General features: G+C 42.1%; 1 protein-coding gene and 1 long non-coding RNA gene across 2 annotated transcripts; one reads left to right on the top strand and one right to left on the bottom strand.

The window, feature by feature from the left end:
• Nucleotides 1–816: 816 nt before the first annotated feature.
• Nucleotides 817–19,065, top strand: top3a (DNA topoisomerase III alpha). Its single transcript, XM_039825595.1, has 20 exons — nucleotides 817–1,281; nucleotides 3,353–3,412; nucleotides 3,505–3,578; nucleotides 3,856–3,931; nucleotides 4,373–4,481; nucleotides 5,537–5,680; nucleotides 5,880–6,050; nucleotides 6,156–6,256; nucleotides 8,032–8,106; nucleotides 8,281–8,363; nucleotides 8,682–8,892; nucleotides 9,143–9,328; nucleotides 9,660–9,789; nucleotides 10,103–10,216; nucleotides 10,342–10,507; nucleotides 10,697–10,843; nucleotides 12,147–12,269; nucleotides 13,843–14,015; nucleotides 14,100–14,699; nucleotides 17,810–19,065. Exons 1-20 carry the CDS (start codon nucleotides 1,045–1,047, stop codon nucleotides 17,971–17,973), a joined length of 3,144 nt encoding a protein of 1,047 aa, XP_039681529.1. The 5' UTR covers nucleotides 817–1,044; the 3' UTR covers nucleotides 17,974–19,065.
• LOC120575023 lies at nucleotides 5,966–10,731 on the bottom strand. The gene is made up of 3 exons (XR_005641942.1): nucleotides 10,610–10,731; nucleotides 9,577–10,488; nucleotides 5,966–6,192 (listed from the first exon to the last, which is right to left on the bottom strand). It is a non-coding gene; the product is annotated as an uncharacterized LOC120575023 (long non-coding RNA).
• Nucleotides 19,066–23,019: the final 3,954 nt, after the last annotated feature.

The raw sequence follows: 23,019 nt of genomic DNA, 5'->3' as shown, positions 1-23,019 counted from the left end.
TCCAACTTTTTTTCTTTGTGGGATTTTTTTTACATATTGTTTATTGGGGTAGCCGGTCAGTTTTATTTTTGCAAGTTGTATTTAAATAGAGCATTTGCATTTGTCCTGAAATTCCGCTAGAAATAATAATAATTAAAAAAAACAGTTTATAAACTCATTAATCTCTAGCTTAAAGACCTGTCTCAGAACATTGTCTCTATTTTACCGACTTGGTTCTAGATTAGGCCTACATGCTGTGTTTCTTTGCAGGAAAATTCTTACAAAATTATTAGGAAATATGGACCTGTAAAATGAATTGTGCTTCTTTGTAAAAAATAGTTAATTAGTTACTTCTGCAGCTAGGCACATAATCATTTCACTACACGTTGTGTATGATTGTGTATGTGACAAAAAAACGTGATTTGATTTGAGTTTTATTTCCTAACATGAGAGCAGAACTCTCTCTATTTTGGTGGGGGTAATAATGAACTTTGCTTATTTTTATTTTTTATTTTTATTGTGCCAGAAAGTATTTAAATGATCTAAACAATGCAATATCTAAAATAACAAACAAAATATGTACGTTTTTAAATATAGAATTAAAACTTCAAAACTGCAGCAAATTCTGATTTTGGGTGGATTTTCTGTTTAACATTGCTATAATATAACCTGAATTTACACAATAATTGGTATTATTAAAATCGTATAAGTATGATTGTTAAATTTGCGTTACGCATGTACATATTATATACTGAATGCACTTATTGTACTATTTTTATAAACCTCTGTTTCAGACGTTTGGCTGTTTACGGATTTTACGACAGTTTACGACCTTGATTACGGCAGTATTTGACAGGCGAGCGCGGAATTTGTAAACAGAGCTAACGTTAGCAGTCAAGAGGTCGATGTTGCTCCTCATAAGTTTTAAATTAGTAATTTTAGATGGGCTGGAATTATTTTGTCTCATTTAATTACTCGGGAATGAAGATGGACAACTGGTGGCCACACAGAGGAGAGACAGCAGCAGTGAGGCCGCCTCGCTGCTTCATGTAAGAGCTGCCCGGCATGCTAGCTCACCTCCTCGGCAGATCTTTGCTTCGATCGGGTCTGACGTTACAGCGGCTGGGGGTCCCGCGGAGTTGTTTCTGTGCGGCGCAGAGTGGCCGGTGTCCGGACACACCGCAGCAGCAGGCAGACATGATCCGGGGCCGGGCTCAGATCAAGCGGGTCCTCTGCGTAGCCGAGAAGAACGATGCAGCCAAAGGCATCGCAGAGATAATGTCCAACGGCAGGTCCAGGAGGGTCAGTCACGTCTTCTCACAAACTGTAACGTTAACCAACAAAACCCTACAACAGATAATGTTAATAGTCAGCATAGTGCTGAAACTATTAAAGGTCCCATGACAAGGTGCTCTTTGGATGCTTTTATATAGGCCTTAGTGGTCCCTTAATACTGTATCTGAAGTCTCTTTTATATAGGCCTTAGTGGTCCCCTAATACTGTATCTGAAATCTCTTTTATATAGACCTTAGTGGTCCCCTAATACTGTATCTGAAATCTCTTTTATATAGACCTTACTGGTCCCCTAATACTGTATCTGAAGTCTCTTTTATATAGGCCTTAGTGGTCCCCTAATACTGTATCTGAAGTCTCTTTTATATAGACCTTAGTGGTCCCCTAATACTGTATCTGAAGTCTCTTTTATATAGACCTTAGTGGTCCCCTAATACTGTATCTGAAGTCTCTTTTATATAGACCTTAGTGGTCCCCTAATACTGTATCTGAAGTCTCTTTTATATAGACCTTAGTGGTCCCCTAATACTGTATCTGAAATCTCTTTTATATAGGCCTTATTGGTCCCTTAATACTGTATCTGAAGTCTCTTTTATATAGGCCTTAGTGGTCCCCTAATACTGTATCTGAAGTCTCTTTTATATAGACCTTACTGGTCCCCTAATACTGTATCTGAAGTCTCTTTTATATAGACCTTAGTGGTCCCCTAATACTGTATCTGAAGTCTCTTTTATATAGGCCTTAGTGGTCCCTTAATACTGTATCTGAAGTCTCTTTTATATAGACCTTAGTGGTCCCCTAATACTGTATCTGAAGTCTCTTTTATATAGACCTCAGTGGTCCCCTAATACTGGATCTGAAGTCTCTTTTATATAGGCCTTAGTGGTCCCCTAATACTGTATCTGAAGTCTCTTTTATATAGACCTTAGTGGTCCCCTAATACTGTATATGAAGTCTCTTTTATATAGACCTTAATGGTCCCCTAATACTGGATCTGAAGTCTCTTTTATATAGGCCTTAGTGGTCCCCTAATACTGTATATGAAGTCATTTCGAAATTCAGCCTTGGTGCAGAATTACAGCCACTAGAGCCAGTCCCACAATGAGCTTTCCTTAGGATGTGCCATTTCTGTGTCTGTAGATATTGAGGAGGAGAGAGGGGGGCAAGGTGGAGGGTGGGGGTGTGTTCTTGACCAACTGCCACTTTGCTCGTTGAAAAGCCATGATGTCTCTCTCTCTCTCTCGCGTTTGGGCCAAATTCTCTGGCCTGGCAAAGCAGAGAAAGGGGAGGTAACCTTGCTCCTTATGACCTCATAAGGAGAAGATTCCTGATTGGCCCATCTGAGCTTTCATTTTCTCAAAGGCAGAGCAGGATACCCAGGGCTCGGTTTACACCTATCACCATTTCTAGCCACTGGGGGACCATAGGCAGGCTGAGGGAACTCATATTAATGTTAAATAACCTCATAAAAAGAAATTTTCATGCCATGGGACCTTTAACGTTAGTCGTTGGACAGAGAATGAATCGGCAACAATTCACCGAGTCACGGCAACGTTAATAATAAACTTTATTTACATGGTTGAACCGGGATTAAAACATTTCAGGACTTAGGCAAATCAAATTTAAGTAATACAGAAATGATATGTAAAATAATACAGAAAGTAAAATAATATAAGCTAAAAAACAAGAATAAACAAATAAAACGTGTTGAAAATAAACTAGTGTGGTTAAATAAGTATGTACATTTATATTGTATTATGTGTAAATTTACTTTATATGTAATTATTGACACATATTATGATGTAGCGTCTAACGTTTTTAGAAAATAAAGTAAGAAGCCGTTTATAAACCAGATCTGTTTTTGCTAATCCAGTGAATAATAAGTCTGACCAATAAAGTTAAATATTCTTCACATCGAAATAAAAATCTGATGGTTACTATTCATATTGAACCTCTTACACAACCTGCCAGTATACCCACATCTCCACAATCAGAACATTATTACAAGATAAATGGGCTAATATTTTCTGTTTCTCGTTTGGTTGCTCCAGTACTGATTGTCTTTTTGTTTCCATTTTAGAGAGAGGGGATGTCAAGGTTTAATAAAATCTATGAGTATGAATATCATCTCTTTGGTCAGGTAAGTAAATACAGTGAAATAATGAAATATGCATCTGCATGTCTGTTCTTTTGTGCTTTACATTGTCTCTGATTTTTCTGGTTGATCTCCAGGATGTGACGGTAACAATGACGTCAGTATCGGGCCATTTACTGGGTTTGGAGTTCACTGCACAGTACCGGAAATGGTAAGTTGAAACTTTTTGTTGGTATACAGTGTTTCCTCTATGTTGATTTGACCGTGGCAGCCCCCCACGGCAACATTTCTGCCCCCCACGGTATCAGAAATTGGGCTGCATTGTTAGAGTGCATGTTGGAGAATTGCGCGGTCACTCGGCAGAAAGGGGGGGGGGGGTGTTCAGACCTGCCCCCACTGCTAAAAAAAAATCCTAAAGGAAACACCGGTATATTCAGCATCACAGTGTCATAACAACTGATTCAATTTGTACCTTTTCTCCCCCAAAGGCACAGTTGCAACCCAGTGCTGTTATTTGATGCCGAGGTACAGAAGTGCTGTCCAGAAAACATGAAACAAATCAAGGTATGCTTGTACTGTATACGCTCCTCTCAGGAGCCACTGAAGTATACCAAAACACATCTTTACTTTGTTTTTCTATTAACCTATGAGATCTGTCTCTCTCTCTGTAGCTTTTCTGTGTTATTGTGATGCTTGGATTAGTAATGGTAACTGTTGATTGTTTTAGTTTTTGGACCTAGTTTTCTTTTTGCTCTAATAACTTGCGTGGTTGCAGAATGACTCTATATTTCTAAAACCAGGATAAGCTGTACCATTTTGTTATTTGTAGTTAGCAGCAGATGATGTACTTTTTTGCCTTTTCCTCTCTCTGCAGTAGGAGGCCACAGCTTTCATTCAGAGGAAATAATGATGAATATGGATAATAGAAATAGAGTGAAATATTCCCTCACTCTTCATCTAACCCTCTCACTTTCTTTTCTTCCTTTTTTCTCCGTCTCTCTCTAGCGAACACTAGAGAAAGAGGTGAGACAGTGCCAGGTCTTAGTCATCTGGACTGATTGTGACCGAGAGGGAGAAAACATTGGCTTTGAAGTCATAGATGTCTGCAGATCAGGTACGATAGTTATATGTGTGTGTTGTTGTTGTTGTTGTTGTTGTGTGGGTGCAAGTTAGGGCTTGGCGATATGGAGAAAATCAAATATCACGATATTTTTGACCAAATACCTCGATATCAATACCGCAACGATATTGTAGTGTTGACTATTGGTGCTTTCACAAAATATTTACACAATGAGATTTTAGATAAATAATCATCAGTAATGTGGATATAATGACTAAGTGGGTAAAGGCAAATAATAGAACAGTTACAACGGTCTGGTAAGTTCAGAAAATGACATCACTTTACTGTAATGCAGCCTTTAAAACCAGGAAAAGACAACACTTATATCATATCACGATATTACGATATCCAAAATCTAAGACGATATCTAGTCTCCTATCACGATATCAATATAATATCAATATATTGCCCAGTTCTAGTGCAAGTGAGCATGCATCTTCTAAACTCCTTTTCAAAGGAATAGTTTGACATTTTGGGAAATAAGCTTATTGTCGAGAGTTGGATAAAAAGATTGATACCACGCTCATGTTTGTATGGTATATAGTACTCTATATCCTTGACGTTCCACTTCAGGGATTGCTCCGGTGCCGCCGGTTGCATGTATTTTCCGTTTCCTTCCGCTTTCTTTGTGTTGGAATTTTAAATTCGGTGGATTTATGAGGACTATTGTTAAATAATAAACCAGAGCACGTTTTTCTCCCATCCCGCAGGGTAGTAGCCAGACTCTCCTCCGCTTCGCAGCGTGTGGATGGTCTGGCAAAGCGAGACTAGGTATATATGAACCAGGAGCCAGAATACTTTTAGCTTAGCTTAGCACAAAACTGAAAGGAGGGGAAACAGCTAGCCTGGCTCTGTCCAACAACAACAAACACATCTGACCACCAGTGCCTCTAAACACGTTATTTCTCACTTGTAAATCAATTCAAAAAAACGGATCAGGAAAAAAACAACCCCACTCTAATGTTTTTTTTCTCATGTTTGTCTACAAATCACTCTCTGATAATAGTGTGTGTGTGTGTGTGTGTACTCTTTTTATGTATGCTTTCTAGTGAAGCATAATTTACAAGTCTTTCGGGCAAAGTTTTCTGAGATCACCCCCAACTCCATTCGGAGAGCTTGTGAGACTCTAATAGAGCCAGATGCCAACATCAGCGATGCTGTCGATGTCCGTCAGGAGCTGGACCTGCGAATAGGTAAGGCAGCACTGAAAAATACATAGTGACACAATAATGCAGGTGAAAAAGATGTTTTCATTACTGGATGGCTCAACAGATGCAGAATAATCGCAATTTGGCCACTTTACCAATGATACAACACTAGGGGCTCTGTATATCTGAAGAAAGTCACATGTTAATATGATCACATCCTCTCTCCTGTGCTCATCTTCTGCAGGTGCGTCCTTCACTCGATTCCAAACGCTTCGCCTGCAGAAGATCTTTCCAGAGTCTTTGGCCAATCAGCTGATCTCATACGGCAGTTGTCAGTTTCCCACTCTGGGCTTTGTTGTGGAGCGCTTCAAAGCCATCCAGGCTTTCATACCCGAGACTTTCTACAAGATCAAAGGTACAAAGTCATCCGTGCACAGACACACAGATCAATAGTATTTGTGTTTTAAACTGATACTCACCCCCCACTTCATCCCCTCTGTCATGTCTGTCTTTGTCTCAGTGCTGCACGAGGTGGGGGAGGACAATGTAGAGTTCAGCTGGAAAAGAAACCGTCTCTTCAACCACACAGCATGCCTGGTGCTCTACCAGATCTGCATGGAGGTATGTGCCTGTTTGTATGTCTTTTAGGTCATGTTATTGATCTTGTTATGTTACATGTTTTACTAGTTTATCTTTGTGAATGTAACGTTGAAGGTCTTAGGGATGCTTTTAGGCCTCCTGCACACTGCCTGCGTTACACGCACGTCTCAGGCGCAGCTTGAGCCGCGCCGAAAATGCATTCATGCTAAAAATAGTATCGACGCCTATTTTTCACGCGACACGCAAGTGTGTTGGAAGCGTTTCCAGGCAAAATAGAATAGGAAAAGATGTTTATATGTCATTTTGACATGAATACATTTAATAAATGACATTTTGATGTTTGAAAGTCTGTAGGTTTTGACATAAATGCAAGTATGAATGTAATTTAAAAAAAAATAAAATAAATGATTTTCAAATATTGCACCTGTCAATACAGAACGAAATATTCTGGAGCCTTTTTTGCCGCCAATACTACCGACGTTGTCTTTGCTGTAATCAAATCAGTTTATATTTATGTTTAACATGGTATTTCATTTTATCAATGGGAAACATACATACATGTGTACAGACAAGGCTAGCAGCAGCAGCGCTGCGTCAGACACGTTTCTGGTGAGCAAAGACATAGAAAACGCCACGCAGCCACCACGCAACAGAAACACCACGCTCGCACCACACAGCCACACAGCCCATCCCTCGTTCCTTCAGGGGGTAATCTCATAATGTGGTAATTAATAAGATGATTTGAATTGTCATGTTGCCTAAACTTCTGCAAAACTAGCCGCTGCCCTGCCGTTTGACACATAAACAAACAAAAAAACAAGTTTGCTCCTGCATAACAGAAGCAAAATGTAAAACACAGCACCAGCAAAGCAACACCCTCATTGGGGTTGATTGATTAATATAAGAGCAAATAATAATCTATCTATAAATTGCAGGAACGTCTGTCTGTCTGTGTGGGTGTTAAGCGCATATCTCTCGAACCGTTAGTCCGATGGCTTTCAAACTTGACAGGTATCTTGCTACGGGCACGAGTAAGTGACTTTGTTTGGATAAGAAATGCAAAAGATATCATTAAATACATCGGTAAATGAAGCACACATTGGCTTTTGCCGCTCTAGCCGCTGGCCACTCCCCGTCTCACACTGAGGACCAGAGACAGAGAGCAGCAGAGCTTTGGCAGCTAAAATGTGACATACACCTCAGACCCACAAAAATGAGTCCATGACGCTAATGTCTGATTACTCCACATTTTCATTGTGATATTTTGTGATTACATTCTGAATCTGCAGCGTTCTCTGTCAGGTAAATACAGTAGTAATGTCTTCCTCTGATGCTACTGTAGATGTAGCCTACACTGTAAGTCAGTAGTAGGCTATACAGTGGAGTTGCATATTAAGTGGTTTGGGGTCCTTCTGTAAGTCATTTTGGGGTACAATTTGGTTTTGATGAATTCTACAAGCAGCAATACCACAGGCCAAGTAATCGCCCGTTCCAAACAGGCACATTTTCAACGGGTACTGCACTAGTATAATAAATACGCTGATGTTGCCCACCTAGAAAGGCACCATGGACCTGCACCAATCCTCTGTGTGTGTGTGTGTGTGTGTGTGTGTGTGTGTGTGTGTGTGTGTGTGTGTGTGTGTGTGTGTGTGTGCGTGTGCGTGTGTGTGTGCGCGCAGCTGGAGGGCACAGCATACCATTTGAATGTGTTGTCGATCTGCCTGAATAAAGAGCAAAAAGCCACTTGTGGAAAGGTAAACACAAGAATATCTTCTTTTTTTTTAACTAATTTCCAGAATCCCATAGCAACAGTCACCTCAGTAACCAGCAAACCCAAGAGCAAGTGGAGACCGCTGCCTTTGGACACTGTGGTAAGAATATATAGTCAAACAGCCGCACACATATATATACGCTGCACCTCAAAACACATCTGCTAATGGTATAAAGTGTACGTAGTTCAGTATAACAGAAAGCGTAGTATTTGTTAGTGCCCCTCTCTGCTTTGTCCCACTCTGAACAGTCCTCTACCTTTATCTGACCAACAGGAACTGGAGAAACTTGCATCTCGGAAGCTAAAAATAAATGCCAAAGAGACCATGAAAATTGCAGAAAAACTGTATACCCAAGGGTGAGTACATGTTAGGTAACATACATGCATACAGCAAAGTATTTTTTTGGTCCGACCATATGCTAAATATCCTTATCAGTTGATATTTCATTTGAACTCATTTCAGTCAGATAGCTGGCTTGAAGCCACCTAATTAGAAGCTTTGTGGTGTCAGTGAAACGGTAAATGTATTTTTTTGTTTATCAGGTTGTTAAACCTCTTTAAAGTTGTGCCTATTTTTGTACATGGAAAGACACCATCTGGCAGGGTGGCGTTTAATAGATGAGTTTATCGGCAATATCACATATACAGTTCTTTTTTTTTCTTCTTTCTGCTCAGGTATATCAGCTACCCCCGTACAGAGACAAACATTTTTCCCGAAAACCTGCCTCTCGGCCCCCTGGTGGAGCAACAGACACAAAGCCCGATCTGGGGGACGTTTGCCCAGAGAGTGATGGAACAGCCGGGGGGTCCCAACCCACGACAGGGCAAGAAATCTGACCAAGCCCATCCCCCGATACACCCCACCAAGTACTCCAATACACTGCAGGTAAGTCTGCAAAAACTGGAGCTCAGTTTGGGCAAATGTACCTTTTTTTCCCTCGTATTCTGATCTTTGCCCTCTGGGGATTTGTTTCAAATTTTCTGCTACCAAAATGATCCGATTTTATCACATTTTGCATAATTTATAAACAATCTTAATAAAAATTGGTGGCAGGTCTTTTTTTTGCCCAGCTCATTGTCAAACAATTGGCTCCATATAAAGGTTTCACAGAACGATCTGTTTCTTCTGTGTCCAGGGCAACGAGGGACGTGTGTATGAGTTCATTGTCCGGCACTTCCTGGCTTGCGTATCCCAGGATGCTTTGGGGCATGAGACTGTGGTGGACATAGACATCGCCCAGGAGAACTTCTCCTCCTCGGGACTCATGATCATTGCAAGGAACTACTTGGACATTTACCCGTATGACAGGTGGAGTGCCAAGGTATGTTGTGTGTGTGTGTGTGTGTGTGTGTGTGTGTGTGTGTGTGTGTGTGTGTGTGTGTGTGTGTGTGTGTGTGTGTGTGTGTGTGTGTGTGTGTGTGTGTGTGTGTGTGTGTGTGTGTGTGTGTGTGTGTGTGTGTGTGTGTGTTGGTAAGATTGGTAACAGACTATGAACTCTGTGTTAAATTTCTACACCACTTTAAGAGACAATTTAGCCTAAGCTACATTACCACTGTATAGCTTACATACCTCGCTTTTATGAAGTACGTTGTGTGTGGTCCGTGCTGCTTGTGTGTGATATGTGCAGTAAACCTGCTTCGTATGTGTGCTAGGTGATCCCAGTGTATGAGCAAGGCTCCCAGTTCCAGCCCTCTGCTATCGAGATGGTGGATGGACAAACGAGTCCTCCGCAGCTGCTCACTGAAGCCGACCTCATATCCCTGATGGAGAAACACGGCATTGGTACAGTGCAAACACACACAAACACACACACACACACACACGATACTGTTTTTAATGTATGTTGTTCCTCATAAAATATTGATGCTTCCTACAAAAGGTCTTAATTTTAGTTTCCAGACTAATACACATTTGCAAATTAGTATTGGTGATGCCAGGCTACCCCTTCAGTTAAAGCAGATAAACATTTACTTAAAGCAAACCTAGCAACAACTTAGTGACCCTTTTGTCTAGTCAACATAGAATAGTTGTTTGTTCAGGATTAACTGTTTTGTGTCTGATGCAAACTGTACTGTATGAACGGTGTATATCACAGGCACAGATGCAACCCATGCAGATCACATCGAGACCATAAAGAGTCGCATGTATGTGGGCTTAACAGCTGACCAGAGGTTTCTGCCTGGAGAGCTCGGCATGGGACTGGTGGAGGGTATGCACACACACACACACACACACACACTACATACCACAATATACAGTAGGTTTTATACATAAAGATGTTGTCGTTGCCCCTTTCACTCAAATATGTTACTTATCAAATGCGCGTTTGTTTAGGTTACAACTCCATGGGCTATGAGATGTCCAAACCAAACCTGCGTGCTGAATTGGAGGCGGACCTCAAGCTGGTATCAGAGGGCAGGAAGGACAAACACACGGTGCTGCAGCACCACATCCAGAAATACAAGACCGTCTTCATTGAGTCTGTCAGGAAGGCGAAGAAGTTAGTTACAATTTACCTTGGAGTAGATTTGTGTATTTCTGATGCACCATCTGCACCCGAATTGTGTCATTTGTTTTTTTTACAATGATGGATTAGTTCCACCTGTCCTGTAGTCATTGCAGGCTGCTGGTTGTTGGTTGTTGGTTGTTGTGACCCCGGGTTAGAAGTCATTTTCTGTTGTTGCCTCAGGTTGGATGAAGCCCTGTCGCCATATCTGGGTGCAGCTCAGGAAGTGGCTGAAGCACAGCAGCAGGACATGGAGTTCCCGCTGCCGGTCAGGAAGTGCCCTCAATGCGGACAGGACATGGTGCTGAGGAAGAAGAGGGAGGGAAACAGGTGAGACGAGCTTAAAACTATATCATCACAAGAAAACATTTCAGGTCTTCACAAATCAATTGTCAAATCATAAAAACGTTTGCCTGAAAGGTAGGAAATCAATCTAACGATAACATGGTGTAGAGCCCGACCGATATATCGGCGGGCCGATATTATCGGCCAATATTAGGCATTTTCCAAACTATGGGTATCGGCATTTATACAGGCAAAGATCACAGGGGGGGCGCAAGTCTTTATCTGGTTTGAGGTTGAGGTAAAAAAAAAATATTTGCACATGTTAAAGAAATTATGATAATACACTAGAATATATAATGTATACAAAAGTCTGTATGAAAACTATATATTTTGTTGTATCCTCGTTTTTCCTGCCGCCACGGCATCACTGTTTTATGAATGAAACATGGTGGAGAAACGTTAAAGCGCTGATAACTCCTCTGTATCAAAAAAGAAAGTAAGGCTCTATCTTGAGAGTGTTACCTCAACTTCGGTTTCGGGGTGGGGACTCAGCTTTTCTTGATATGAGTAGGGGGGGGCCGCCAACGAAAAAAGGTTGGGAACCACTGCTTTAAGCGATGTTGGGAGACGTTATTCGTGTTGACGTTCAAAGTATTTTCAAACAAAACGAGACTAGCTCGCCCCTCCCTCCTCCTCATCCCGTCCCCTCCCTCCCTCCCGCTTCAGCGAACTACCCCCCCCCCCCACAAATCCTTCTTGTTGGTTATTGGCTGAACGCTGGAACACGGTTTGTTATGTTTTTGTGGTCCAGGTTGGACACTTTGTTTTTGTTTGTGGAGCCTGGGCTGTCTACAGAGACCGCGTTGATTTACGTTGTGTTCAGGGGACCGGCAGCTCGTGGATAGTGAGGAGAGGTTTGCTGTATGTGACAAAACATTTTGTAGCCTAAAAAAACGCGTGACATTAGAGTACCTTTTTAAGTTTGTATTTTTATACATTTTTATTTATCAGAACTTTAATATATTTTGATGTTCCTCTGTTCTGTTGTGACAATAAAACAAACAAGTTTATTTTTAAACTGCATAATCATATTATTTTAGTGAGAACTCATAAATAACGTTTATGTATGTTTATAATGTTAGGGACATCTGTTGATGTTTTGTTATGCGTTTCTGTTTTTTTTTTTTTAAATATATATCGGCCGATATATCGGAATATCGGAACTATTTGTATCGATATCGGCCTTAAAATTTCGTTATCGGTCGGGCTATAATGTGGTATAGTAGGCTTTGGAAAATGTGTTTATTTTTTCCCCTCTCTGACTCTAACTCTTTGGGCCCCCCTGCAGTAAGTTCCTGTCCTGCACAGGCTACCCAGCCTGTAAGTCAGCAGTGTGGTTCCCCGACACGGTGCTGGAGGTGAGCAGAGACGACAGCATTTGTCCCACCTGTCTGCCGCACCCTGTTCACATGTAAGTATTCATTTTATACTAGAAGGTGTTCCACTTCACAGAGCTTTTCACCTAACATAAAATAAAGGAAAACCATTTTGAGAGTTTATGGTCAAGATCAAGTTTAGACTGCTAATAGTTTACATTAACATTTTCCATAAAGATTCATCAACCTACCTGCTTTGCATATTAATTTGTGCTCTGATTTTTGCTTTTTTTTTTTTCTTAAAACTTTGACACCAATTACCTTATTTGTATCTAAACATTAATTTTCCAAGTTTGTTACTACGCGACCAGCATCTGTTTCCATAGCAACCAATCTGGTACAGAGCTCAAAGTTGAAACACAGCACTTACTCTAAAAGAATATCACTGTTTTTTTAATCAGATTTCTCCCAGCAGAATCAGCGTGTTGGATAACTTCAGATGCTGTTAACGGCAGATGTGTGATGAACTATTTCTTACTGGCACAGCCTCACTGATCGGTCGCCACAGCAACTTGCCATTTGAAAAACAAGTTCTTCAACCACCTTTTTGAGAAAGTGCTTTTACTCGGTACACACAGTGTTAACTTGGTGTACTGCAGAGCAGATTTAAAAAATGTTGGGGTGTTGCCTTATCTCCTCCCCTCCAATTTGGCTCTGATGTCGCTCACACCATGAGTTTGAAGCAAATCCGAGCCCTTCTTTGTTATTGCAGGACGGTACATGCAGATGAATGGCGCCCGCCCTCCCGCTCCACGCCGCCAGTGCCTGTCATCGGGCGGCCTTTTTGCTGGTGGAGCTCCAGGCGTGAAGGGAGGGGTGGGCGCCATTCATCTGATAAATACAACACAGCTTTTTTTTCTTTTCTTTTTGGAGCGAGGTGCCTGATATATCGACTCAATATCGTTATCGCGATATCACGTTGCGCAATATTATGTCCAAAGTGTCGCAATAAGTATGCAATATATTTTTATATTTATTTGTATTGTGTCTAATATGTCCTGTTCTGTAGACATGGTCCTTACTTATTTATTCATGTTGGGCCAGTCCAATATGCTTAAATAAACCTTGTGTTATGAATCTATTTTGATGTGTTTTCTCATAACTTTTGTAATTTTACATATATTTACAAATATTGCAATATTCATAATCAGTATCGCAATATTCATAATCAATATCGCAATATCACATTTTGTCAATATCATGCAACCCTAGCGAAAGCTAAACAATTAGAAGAGCGGGCAAGGCAAGGCAGCTTTATTTCTATAGCCCATTTCAGCAACAGGGCAAATCAAAGTGCTTTACATAAAACATTAAAATGTTTTAAAAGACCAGTTAAAAACGATTAAAAACAGGCAGGACCATATTTCTTTACCATCTCATCCACCACAGGCCTCGCAGGAACATGTGACTTTGTACTCTTGTTACCCATAACAAGAGTGGAAGTACTTCTCTTTACCTACAAAATAGCCGTCGCTATAAGGCTTCGTTTAATCAAGGCAACATTTCCAAATCCGCCCACATGCTCCGGTGTAACGTGTATGTAGTGATTAGTAGTGAAAATGGTTACATGCATTCACTTCAAAACTCTTGTCTGACATTGTTCTTCAGGTTGAAGTTCAAGTTCCGCAGGGGCAGCCTCCCTCCCACGATGCCTTTAGAATTTGTCGGCTGCATCGGTGGATGTGACGACACGCTCAGAGAAGTGCTGAACCTGAAGTACCTCCGAGCAGGCGGAGCAGGAGGGGAAGGTGGAGGAGGAGGGGGAGGAGGAGGGGGAGGAGGAGGAGGGAGGAGGATGGGGAGGAGGAGGAGGAGGAGGAGGAGGAGGGGTGGTGGAGGGGGAGGTGGTGGACTACGGGGAGGAAGAGGAGAGGATCCTCGTCCACCAGCTCCAAGGCCCCCCGGACCAGAGCCACCCAGACCCCGGGGTTCAAATTCTCGAACTTGCCTTCCTCCTGCCCCCTCCTGGACCCCGCAGCCACAACCTCCGGCAGGCGGCAGCGCTCCCAGCGTAGATGACGATGTCATTGTGTGTAACTGTGGTCAGGATGCGCTCCTCCTGACCGTGCGCAAAGACGGCCCCAACCAAGGCCGTCAGTTCTACAAGTGCAACGCGGGGGGCTGCAACTTCTTCCTGTGGGCGGACCAGCCGAGTCAGCAGGGGGAGCCGCAGGGTCGAGGGCCTCCGCAGGGTCGAGGGCCTCCGCAGGGTCGAGGGCCTCCGCTGCAAGCGCCGCCGAGGCCCCCTCTGGGGTTCAGGACTACCCCTGGAGCAGGCAGAGGGCAAGAAGGGGGTGCAGGAGAACACACGGGACCGACAATGTGTAACTGTAACGAGACAGCGGTGACGCGAACGGTGCAGAAGGACGGTCCAAACAAGGGCCGGATGTTCCACACCTGCGGGAAACCAAGAGAGCAGCAGTGTGGCTTCTTCCAGTGGGCTGATGAGAACGAACCGCCACCAGGCAAGGCTCTCACACACACACACACACACACACACACACACACTAATCAGAAGTCAACACTGCTCTTCAAACTTTCTAGCTGCTATTCCCCTGAGGCCTGACATGGATCTCCGTTGACTGAGACATGTTTTGCTCTGCTAGCAGTGAAGCCTGAACCAACCCGACGGCCGACCTTCGCCAGAACTGACCGCCTCCCCGGGTCGGTCCAAAAAGTGCCTCGGAACACACCGAAGCGACGCCGATTTGAGCGTACGTTCTGCGCGTGCGCGAGACGTAATACGTCTCCGTAACAGCAGGCGGCGCTAATCTGTATTGTCGCTCCAAAAATGAAAACCGGCAGCTGATTGGACGAACGCGTCACGTGGGTCTGGCTGCTCTCGGATTTTACAACCGGGCATAATGGCGGCTTCGTTCGGAATACGATCTCATATTTTACAAAAATAGTTCACTGAAACGTGTTTCTGAAAACATTTTAAGCGAGAAATAGGCCGTGCAGCTGCTGAATCTGTCTTTTCATTTCAGATCGACAAAGGTCAGTTTAACAGATTTTAGTCAGATTGTGAGAGGCGTTAGTCAGGCTCATCCCGCTCGTCATTTCCAGGTTAGCGCACCAATCAGATTGGCCATTGAGTCCGACTGCCCGCCTTCCGATTCAACAAGTCAAATCGGCCCAAATGAAGGCCGACTGCTGACGACGGCACGGAACATACCGAACAGACTCGAGTCACCGACCTCGCCAGACTGTCCCACGCCCGACAATCAGGTTGGTGTGTCAGGGGCTTTAGAATAGCAGGGTCAGCCGGTCAGTCCCTCACTTTGGTCCCCACTGAAACATCTATCAGCTGGATTGCCACAAGGTTTGGTAGAGACATTCATTCACCCCTCAGGATGAATTGAAACAACTTTGGTTATCACTTACCTCTCATCTAGCGCCATCATCAGGTCAAAATCTAAATTTTTCCAACAGAGATGTTTTTCTCAAATTTCTTTAAATAGTTAGCAGCTACGTTGAGTTAAAAAAAAAAAGGGCAACTCATTCCGACTGTATTAAAAATAGATCACTGAAACCCCTTTGTTGCATAAAAGGAATATAGTTGCCTTTTAAAGCAATGGGAAAATTCGAGTTTCGGCACTGTTCCTATCTGCTGACAGAAAGGGGAATTCATCTTCAAAGGTTTCTTGGGTTTCGGTCCGTGGTACTTTTCATATTAAAGGGAAGAAGACACATTAATACATTTACATACAGTTATACGTACATTACAGACACTTTTGCAGTGCATTTCATTTGATTTCTCACAGTTAACTGTCTGACTGCATTAATGTGGCTGTCAAATAATTTACACCATGAGCCTGGATACAGCTAATGTTTCCTGTGTGCTTTGTAAAACACTCCACATTTATCTAAAACTTGTCAATCCGAGCAAAGCAGAAAAGATGAGAGTGAGAGAGAGAGAGAGAGAGAGAGAGAGAGAGAGAGAGAGAGAGAGCTAAGGAGAGATCCACCTTAGCTACTGTACATCTTTACTTAATGATAAAGAAAAGCTGTCACGACTCACACTGAGACCTTGAGGCGTCCACTTACCAGGCTGACACAGTGCAGTCAGTCCCAATGCACACTTACAGTGCAACATGAGAGATGTTTCAATACCATTTATTCCTTCCCGATACCGATTCCGATACCTGAACATGCGTATCAGCCGATACCAAGTACCGATCCGATACCAGTGCGTTAACAGCTGTATACTACTAACCCTGTATGGCTGTGATATGATTGCTATCGTTGTTCGTATGGCCTGGCTCAGGTTACTGAAAATGAATGCCAGTGTTTTCCCTAGTTTTGTGGAAGACAAAGGTGTACATATTTGACTTGGGGATTGGATATTAGAGGTCCTTCCTCAAGAAAACTTTACGTTTTTCTAAAAGTGAAATATAAAATTCCACATCATTTTGGACCATTATAATTACCATATATGTGTCTAAAACATCTGAAAAGATAATAAATAAAATGGCACTTAAAAGGCTTGAAGACCAACCCTGCTGAAGAAGTCCACTGGGAAGCTAGCCTCGCTTTGCCAGACCATCCTCCACAGTGCTGCGGAGGAAGGTCTGGCTAGTCCACATAGCAGTCCGGGATGGCAGCAAATTGTGCTGTGATTTATTGCCATTTCTTTAAACCAATCAAACGTCTTGTGCGGTGCTAAGCTTCGCGCGGACCCGCTGAAAATAGCTTTAGGAAGGAACTTGTTTTGGTGGAACTAAAAGTAGTTTTAGTCGTGCAACAGAAAACTGAGATTGGACAGATAGTCTAGCTAGCTGTCTGGGTTTACCCTGCAGAGATCTGAGGAGCAGCTAACCATAGTCCTCACAAATCAACCAGAGTTTAAAATTCCAACGCAAAGAAAGCAGAAGGTAACGAACATCGGCGACGATACTTATGTCACGATACGATATTATTGTGATTTTAAACATATTTCAATATTCTGTGATATATTGCAATGTATTACCTTTTTTCCATCCCAATTTCAAATGATGTCCCCAAAGGAAAATGTTGTCAACATCTGTTTTATCGAAAAAGATACATTTCTCTGTTTGTTCATCTCACTTCAATTTTATTGCTGCAAAATGGGATTGTCAAGCAGACAGACTGACCAACACATATATAATAAAAGATCGATACTTGGCATCTGTGTATCGATACAGTATTGCCACGAAAAATATCGCAATATTATAGTGTATACATTTTTTCCCCCACCCCTATAATTTAGCTACATTCATTCGGCTTAGGTGGTGCTCCAAATGGCTTGGGTTAGCACCTAAGCCTGATAATGGTAACAAATACTGTAATAGGGAAAACCCTGAGTGCCAAAGAACGTTCTTTTATGATCTTCTGTGACAGTCAGTCATAACGGGAAAAGAACATAAATAAACAACTTGAGAGTAGGTCTTTTTTCAGGGCTAAATTATGTAGTATCTGATTGATACCGATACCAGCATTTTAGGCAGTACCGGAGGCATTTCTGATAATGGTATCGGTATCGGAACAACTCTACTTTTTATGCAGTGACATCTAACCGCCTCATGTTGTGTTTGACCTCTGCTCCCCTTGTCAGTTGGCTTCGGTGGTGGATTTAATGGCGGTGGAGACGGAGGGAGGAAGGGGAGGAAGATCACGGGAGGTGCCACCGCTAACAAGCCTGCAGCTGCTAAGAAACCTCGTACCTGTGGCATCTGCCACAATCCGGGACACACCCGAGTCACCTGTCCCCAGCGGTGACCGCTGCTTAGAGACTCTTAACGTGGAGTTACTGAAGTCTCTGACTTCAAAGTGTGGAGTCAGATATGCAGCAAAACAGATTGTACGTACCTCCTCCCAGGAGATGGACCTCTTCCTCTGGTATGTAGGAATTCCAAGAGGGCAAAAACCGCTTCGAGCACCAGACCAAAGGCATGTCATGACTAAGGCTAAAAACATGTAGTTTATCAGGTCAATAGAAACTAGACCTTTCCCTTCTCTTTTCATCCAGCTCTATTTTCTCAGGTCTCCTCAGATCCTCAATGTGTTTTTTCTCCGAGAAGAATGGCTCTTTTCTGGCCCCTGGGGAGGAAAAGTTAGGGCTCATTTTGGGGTCAGGTAAAACTTTGAGAATCAACATTTTAGGAAATACGCTTATTTGCTCTCTTGCCAAGAGTTAGGTGAGATTGTTTGTTACCGCAGAAACCTGAAGATGCTCAACTGTTAATGGGAAATTTGCTCAGCTGGTCAAATAAATCTGTTTATCGGTGTTTTTTGCCCCCAACGGCTCCTTGCAGGCAGCGCTGCCTGCACTAGGATTAGGCACTGGTTATGGTTAGGGTTAGGTTTTTGGGTTAAAATGTAACACCTGGGGTTAGGGTTAGGTGCCTTGGAGGCAGTGGTCGCAGCGCTGCCTGGAGGGAGCCGTTGGGGGCAAAAAACACCATCGAGCAATAAATCCTCCGTCTAGTGTGTTTATTCCCAATCCTGACAGCTTGCCTCAGATCAGTTTAAGGAGGGTGATTCTGGCACAAATTGAATACATGTGTATTTTAAAGAAAACATGTGCACACAGTTTCTTAATAATTAATAGTGTAATTAATGTGTTTATTAACATGTTTACTACAGGTTCATCAGTGTTGCCATCACTAAGTATCTGAAACAAGAGCCAAGTATTTTACATTTGTTGATTCTTCAAGGTGGTTGTTGTTGGAAGAAACCACAAAATATATTTTTACATTGTGAATATGTAGGCAAAAATACTCGTACTCTCTCTCCAGTCTGAGGAAGTGTCCGTACCAAGATGTACTATTTTAATATTGATGACTGCTAATAAACATAAATGTATGGTAACCCTGTGTTGTTATTTATATCTTTACAGTCATGAGGTTGGATATTGGTTTCGGTTTCTCTTCATTCCACTAGTTTTGGTTTTATCTTGAGTCTTCAACTTTCAGCCAGCTAAACTTTGGAAAGAAACCAAACTCAGGAGAATTTCTTGCTGCTGTACATACTACACATAATGAGTATATGATATGAAAAATGTATCCCTAATGTATTTTGCTAAAGTTTAGTTAAGTTTAAAGTTGCAAAACGGAGCCTATTTCCTGTCCTGACCAGTGGTGAAAGAAGTACTCAGATCCTTTACTTTTTTTTAAAGATTATTTTTTGGGGCTTTTCCCTTTATTAGTAGTAGTGACAGTGGATAGACATGAAAGGGAGAGAGAGATGGGGGATGACACGCAGCAAAGGGCAGCAGGTCAGATTTGATCCCGCGCTGCTGCAGGACTCAGCCAACATGGGGCGAACGCTCCCACTGGGTGAGCTAAAGGCCGCCTCAGATCCTTTACTTAAGTAAAAGTAGCAATACACACATGTAGAATTACTTCATTAGAAATAAAAGTCCAATATTCAACATTGTGCTAGAGAAAGCGTTAGAAGTTTTTGCAGAAAATGGCCCCTGTGAGATATTATTATAGCTTATGTAGTCTTGTATTGCCAGACCTTCCTCCACAGCGCTGCTGAGGAGGGTCTGGCAGCCGCGGTGCCTCTGCAAAATAGCCTCGGGAAGGAACTTGTTTTGTTGGAACATGTGGACGTTCAAAGGTAGTTTTAGTCATGCAACAGAAAACTCAGATTGGACAGATAGTCTAGCTAGCTGTCTGGATTTACCCTGCAGAGATCTGAGGAGCAGTTAACCACAGTCCTCATGAATCCACCGGATTTTAAAATTACATCACAAAGGAAGCCCAAGGTAACGTACGTATATCTGGCCTAAATTTGTGAAATCCGTGCACACGGAGCAATCCCGGAAGTGGAACGTCATGGATATAGACTACTATATCTTATGTCATTGGACATTGGCAATATGACGATAGGCGATATGACGATATATATGGTCAAGACGATAGAAATGTCTATGTATATGTTTTTCCTGTATCGTTTCCATCGCGATGTTGAAAAACCAGCAGCTGAACCGCGTTACGGCAGCATTTGTCATTAGGACTACGCTTTACTTTCTGATCCTTGCGCGTTATGTTCATTTGACACCTAAGTTCTTAATAAAATGAGAAAATACTTAAGATATATATCTTTATCGAGATATGAAGTGATCGGAATAGAATATTTTGGCCATATCGCCCAGCGCTACTATTAAGTAACATTTTACTGCACAGTTGCTGCAAATTTGAAATGCTGATGAAGTTTATAACACATTTTATAATCAAATGTTTTGTATGTTAAAAAAATAATAATTACAGCTGTCAAAGTGTAGTGGAGTAAAGAGTACAATATTAGATTAGAAGTATACTGTAAAGTAGCATAAATGGAAATGCCTCAAAACTTTCCACCACTGGTCCTGACTGGATCTAACTGATGCCAAATGTTGAATGGTCTGTTGCCTAAAAACAAGATGTCTAATGATCATACATGTTCATTCCTGATAACTCACTGCAGGATTTGAGTGGTTTTAGTTTCCCAGAAGTGCTGCCTATGTAACAGCCGACCCCCAGTCCCCAAAGGGGTAAAAGATCTCGGACGAATAAGGAAGGTATATGAGAAACGCATGGATTCCCGGTATGAGGCTGTATTCGGTACTGTTTTTTTTCTCTCTGTTATTCCAGAGAAGTAGCGGTGATCTTCTTACCGTCACGTTTGGTGAGTCATGCGTGAGTCATAACATGTGGGTGGGAGTGAGCGCTGTGATCCGTCCTGCCGTGTTGTTTTCCTTTACCGCTCCCTCCATCCTCAGCTCCCGACTCCGCTCCAGTAGTATCCGGGCAGATAGCAAGTCACGTGATTGCCGTGTTTCTGTTTCAGAATTGCTGCGAACACCTCCTCCTTACGGGAAAAGCGCTGTTATCCCGTAATACATTCTGAAAGTGATACCGTAACGCTGGCCTTTAATTAAAAAAACAAACAAACAAAAAACACCGTAAAGCACCTAAATGAGATCACCACAAAATGACCGGAGCTATAAGATCCTGCAGGAGCTCTGTGCAAACTCACCACAGTCCCTGTTCACATTTAAGGATATTAAAACACCACAGTGAACAAGTATAAAATCATCAACTTAAAGTGGCAGTGCAGCTATTTAACATGTTATAAGTTTAGTTTACTCATCATGAAGAGTACTTAGCCTGTAAAAAACAATTTGTATAATGTCTTCTGTGCCTCTATAGGGAGCTCATCTTAAAGGAGTACGCCAACGTTTGTTGAACTAGTTCTTATCACGGTCTCCCCTGGCTGTAGATAGGTGGGCCAACGCATGTTTTGTCTCATTGCAAGTAATTAGGTTGTTTTTTTGTATTTTGTTGGCTCACTTTTACTCACAACATGCTAACCGGCAACATAGGATTCCATTCACTACGCTAAGCTAACTAGCGGCGGCGCTGCCGGTGTTGCACCGGACTAAAACAATGCATGCAGAAAAAATGCGTTGGCCCACCTATCTACAGCTAGGGGAGACCAAACGGTGGCGTATCCCTTTAAGTCTGACAAAATAACCCTGATGATCTCATAGTGATGTCATCAGGGTTATTTCGGTTTGGGCTTGATTCTGAAAATAATAATAACAGAAACTGTGTTACAAACTGGAGGTGTGAAGATTGAAAGACGTAGGTGTTTACCAGGCACGGAGGAGCTCATGAAAGACACTATCCAGTTGCATTATAGGAAATGTAGTGATTTATAGTTTGTTGGGATTGGCCCATTCTAGAGATTTATGGTGCGTTCCAGCTGAACTGGGAAGTGGGAATATCCGAGTTCCCAGTTGGAAATTTCCACTGGAGCACCCTCTGAAGTCGAATTTCTGACTCGGAAAGTCGGGAGAACTTCATCAACCCACGACATCACAATCCAACATGGTTGCTCAGAGCATCAACATAGTGAAAGCTGTATGAATATAATGTTTATCAGCACTTTTGTATTATTTGTGTCTCATTAAATCAGCCGTACACACAGTATACTGGCCATCTTCTATCTGTGGACATGTTGCTACGGTGTTTGTACACACACAATACTGCTTAACGCATTGTTATCAACTGGTATTGCTAACCCGTTAAATATAACGGTTTTCCAACTTGTTACTGGAACATGGTCAACTCGGGTGTGATGTCATTCCCACTGAATTTGGCATCGCGGCAGATGTGATCCCGTCACAAGATGACCCGTCTCTACAAGTTCAACTACTTTTTGGAAGTAGCCCTGGCTCCTAAAAAATGACGGTCCCATACACTTAAACTGCATTATCAATTGCATTACAAGGCTAATGTCTTTTCTCTTGGATTTCACGTCACGTATCAAATCAAACAAACACTAAACCAAATTAACTTTCCCCTTTTTTTCTCTTACGGTGACTTTAACAATGCCTCCACAGGTGCCCATTTATAGTTCAGTTTTTCTTGATATTCTGTGATAATAACAGCTCAATAAACTGATTGATTATGTACGAGTTTCATACGGAAATTTCAATCAGTCAACTCTGGCTTTTGGAACATAAGAACATTATACTGTTTTCTGACATTTTATATACCAAACGATTATCAAATAATTGAGAAAATAATTGGAAGATTAATTGATAATGAAAATAATCCTTAGTGGCCCAGTAGAAAAGCCCATAATCACTTCAAAAAGATGTTACTCTTCTTACTGTAAGACCCACGATGTTAGCTATCACTATAAGAATATCGCTGGTAGGATTGTTTAAAATAATCTCGGGACTACATGAGGTCAAAGGTCACAGTTAGGTCCGTTAGATCACTCTTCAGCCCTGAGCTGTTCATCAACTGTTCCTGCTGTCTCATCATC

Source organism: Perca fluviatilis, chromosome 15 (genome assembly GCF_010015445.1).
Source record: "Perca fluviatilis chromosome 15, GENO_Pfluv_1.0, whole genome shotgun sequence".
Classification (NCBI taxonomy): domain Eukaryota; kingdom Metazoa; phylum Chordata; class Actinopteri; order Perciformes; family Percidae; genus Perca; species Perca fluviatilis.
This window is presented reverse-complemented; position numbering and strand designations above follow the sequence as displayed.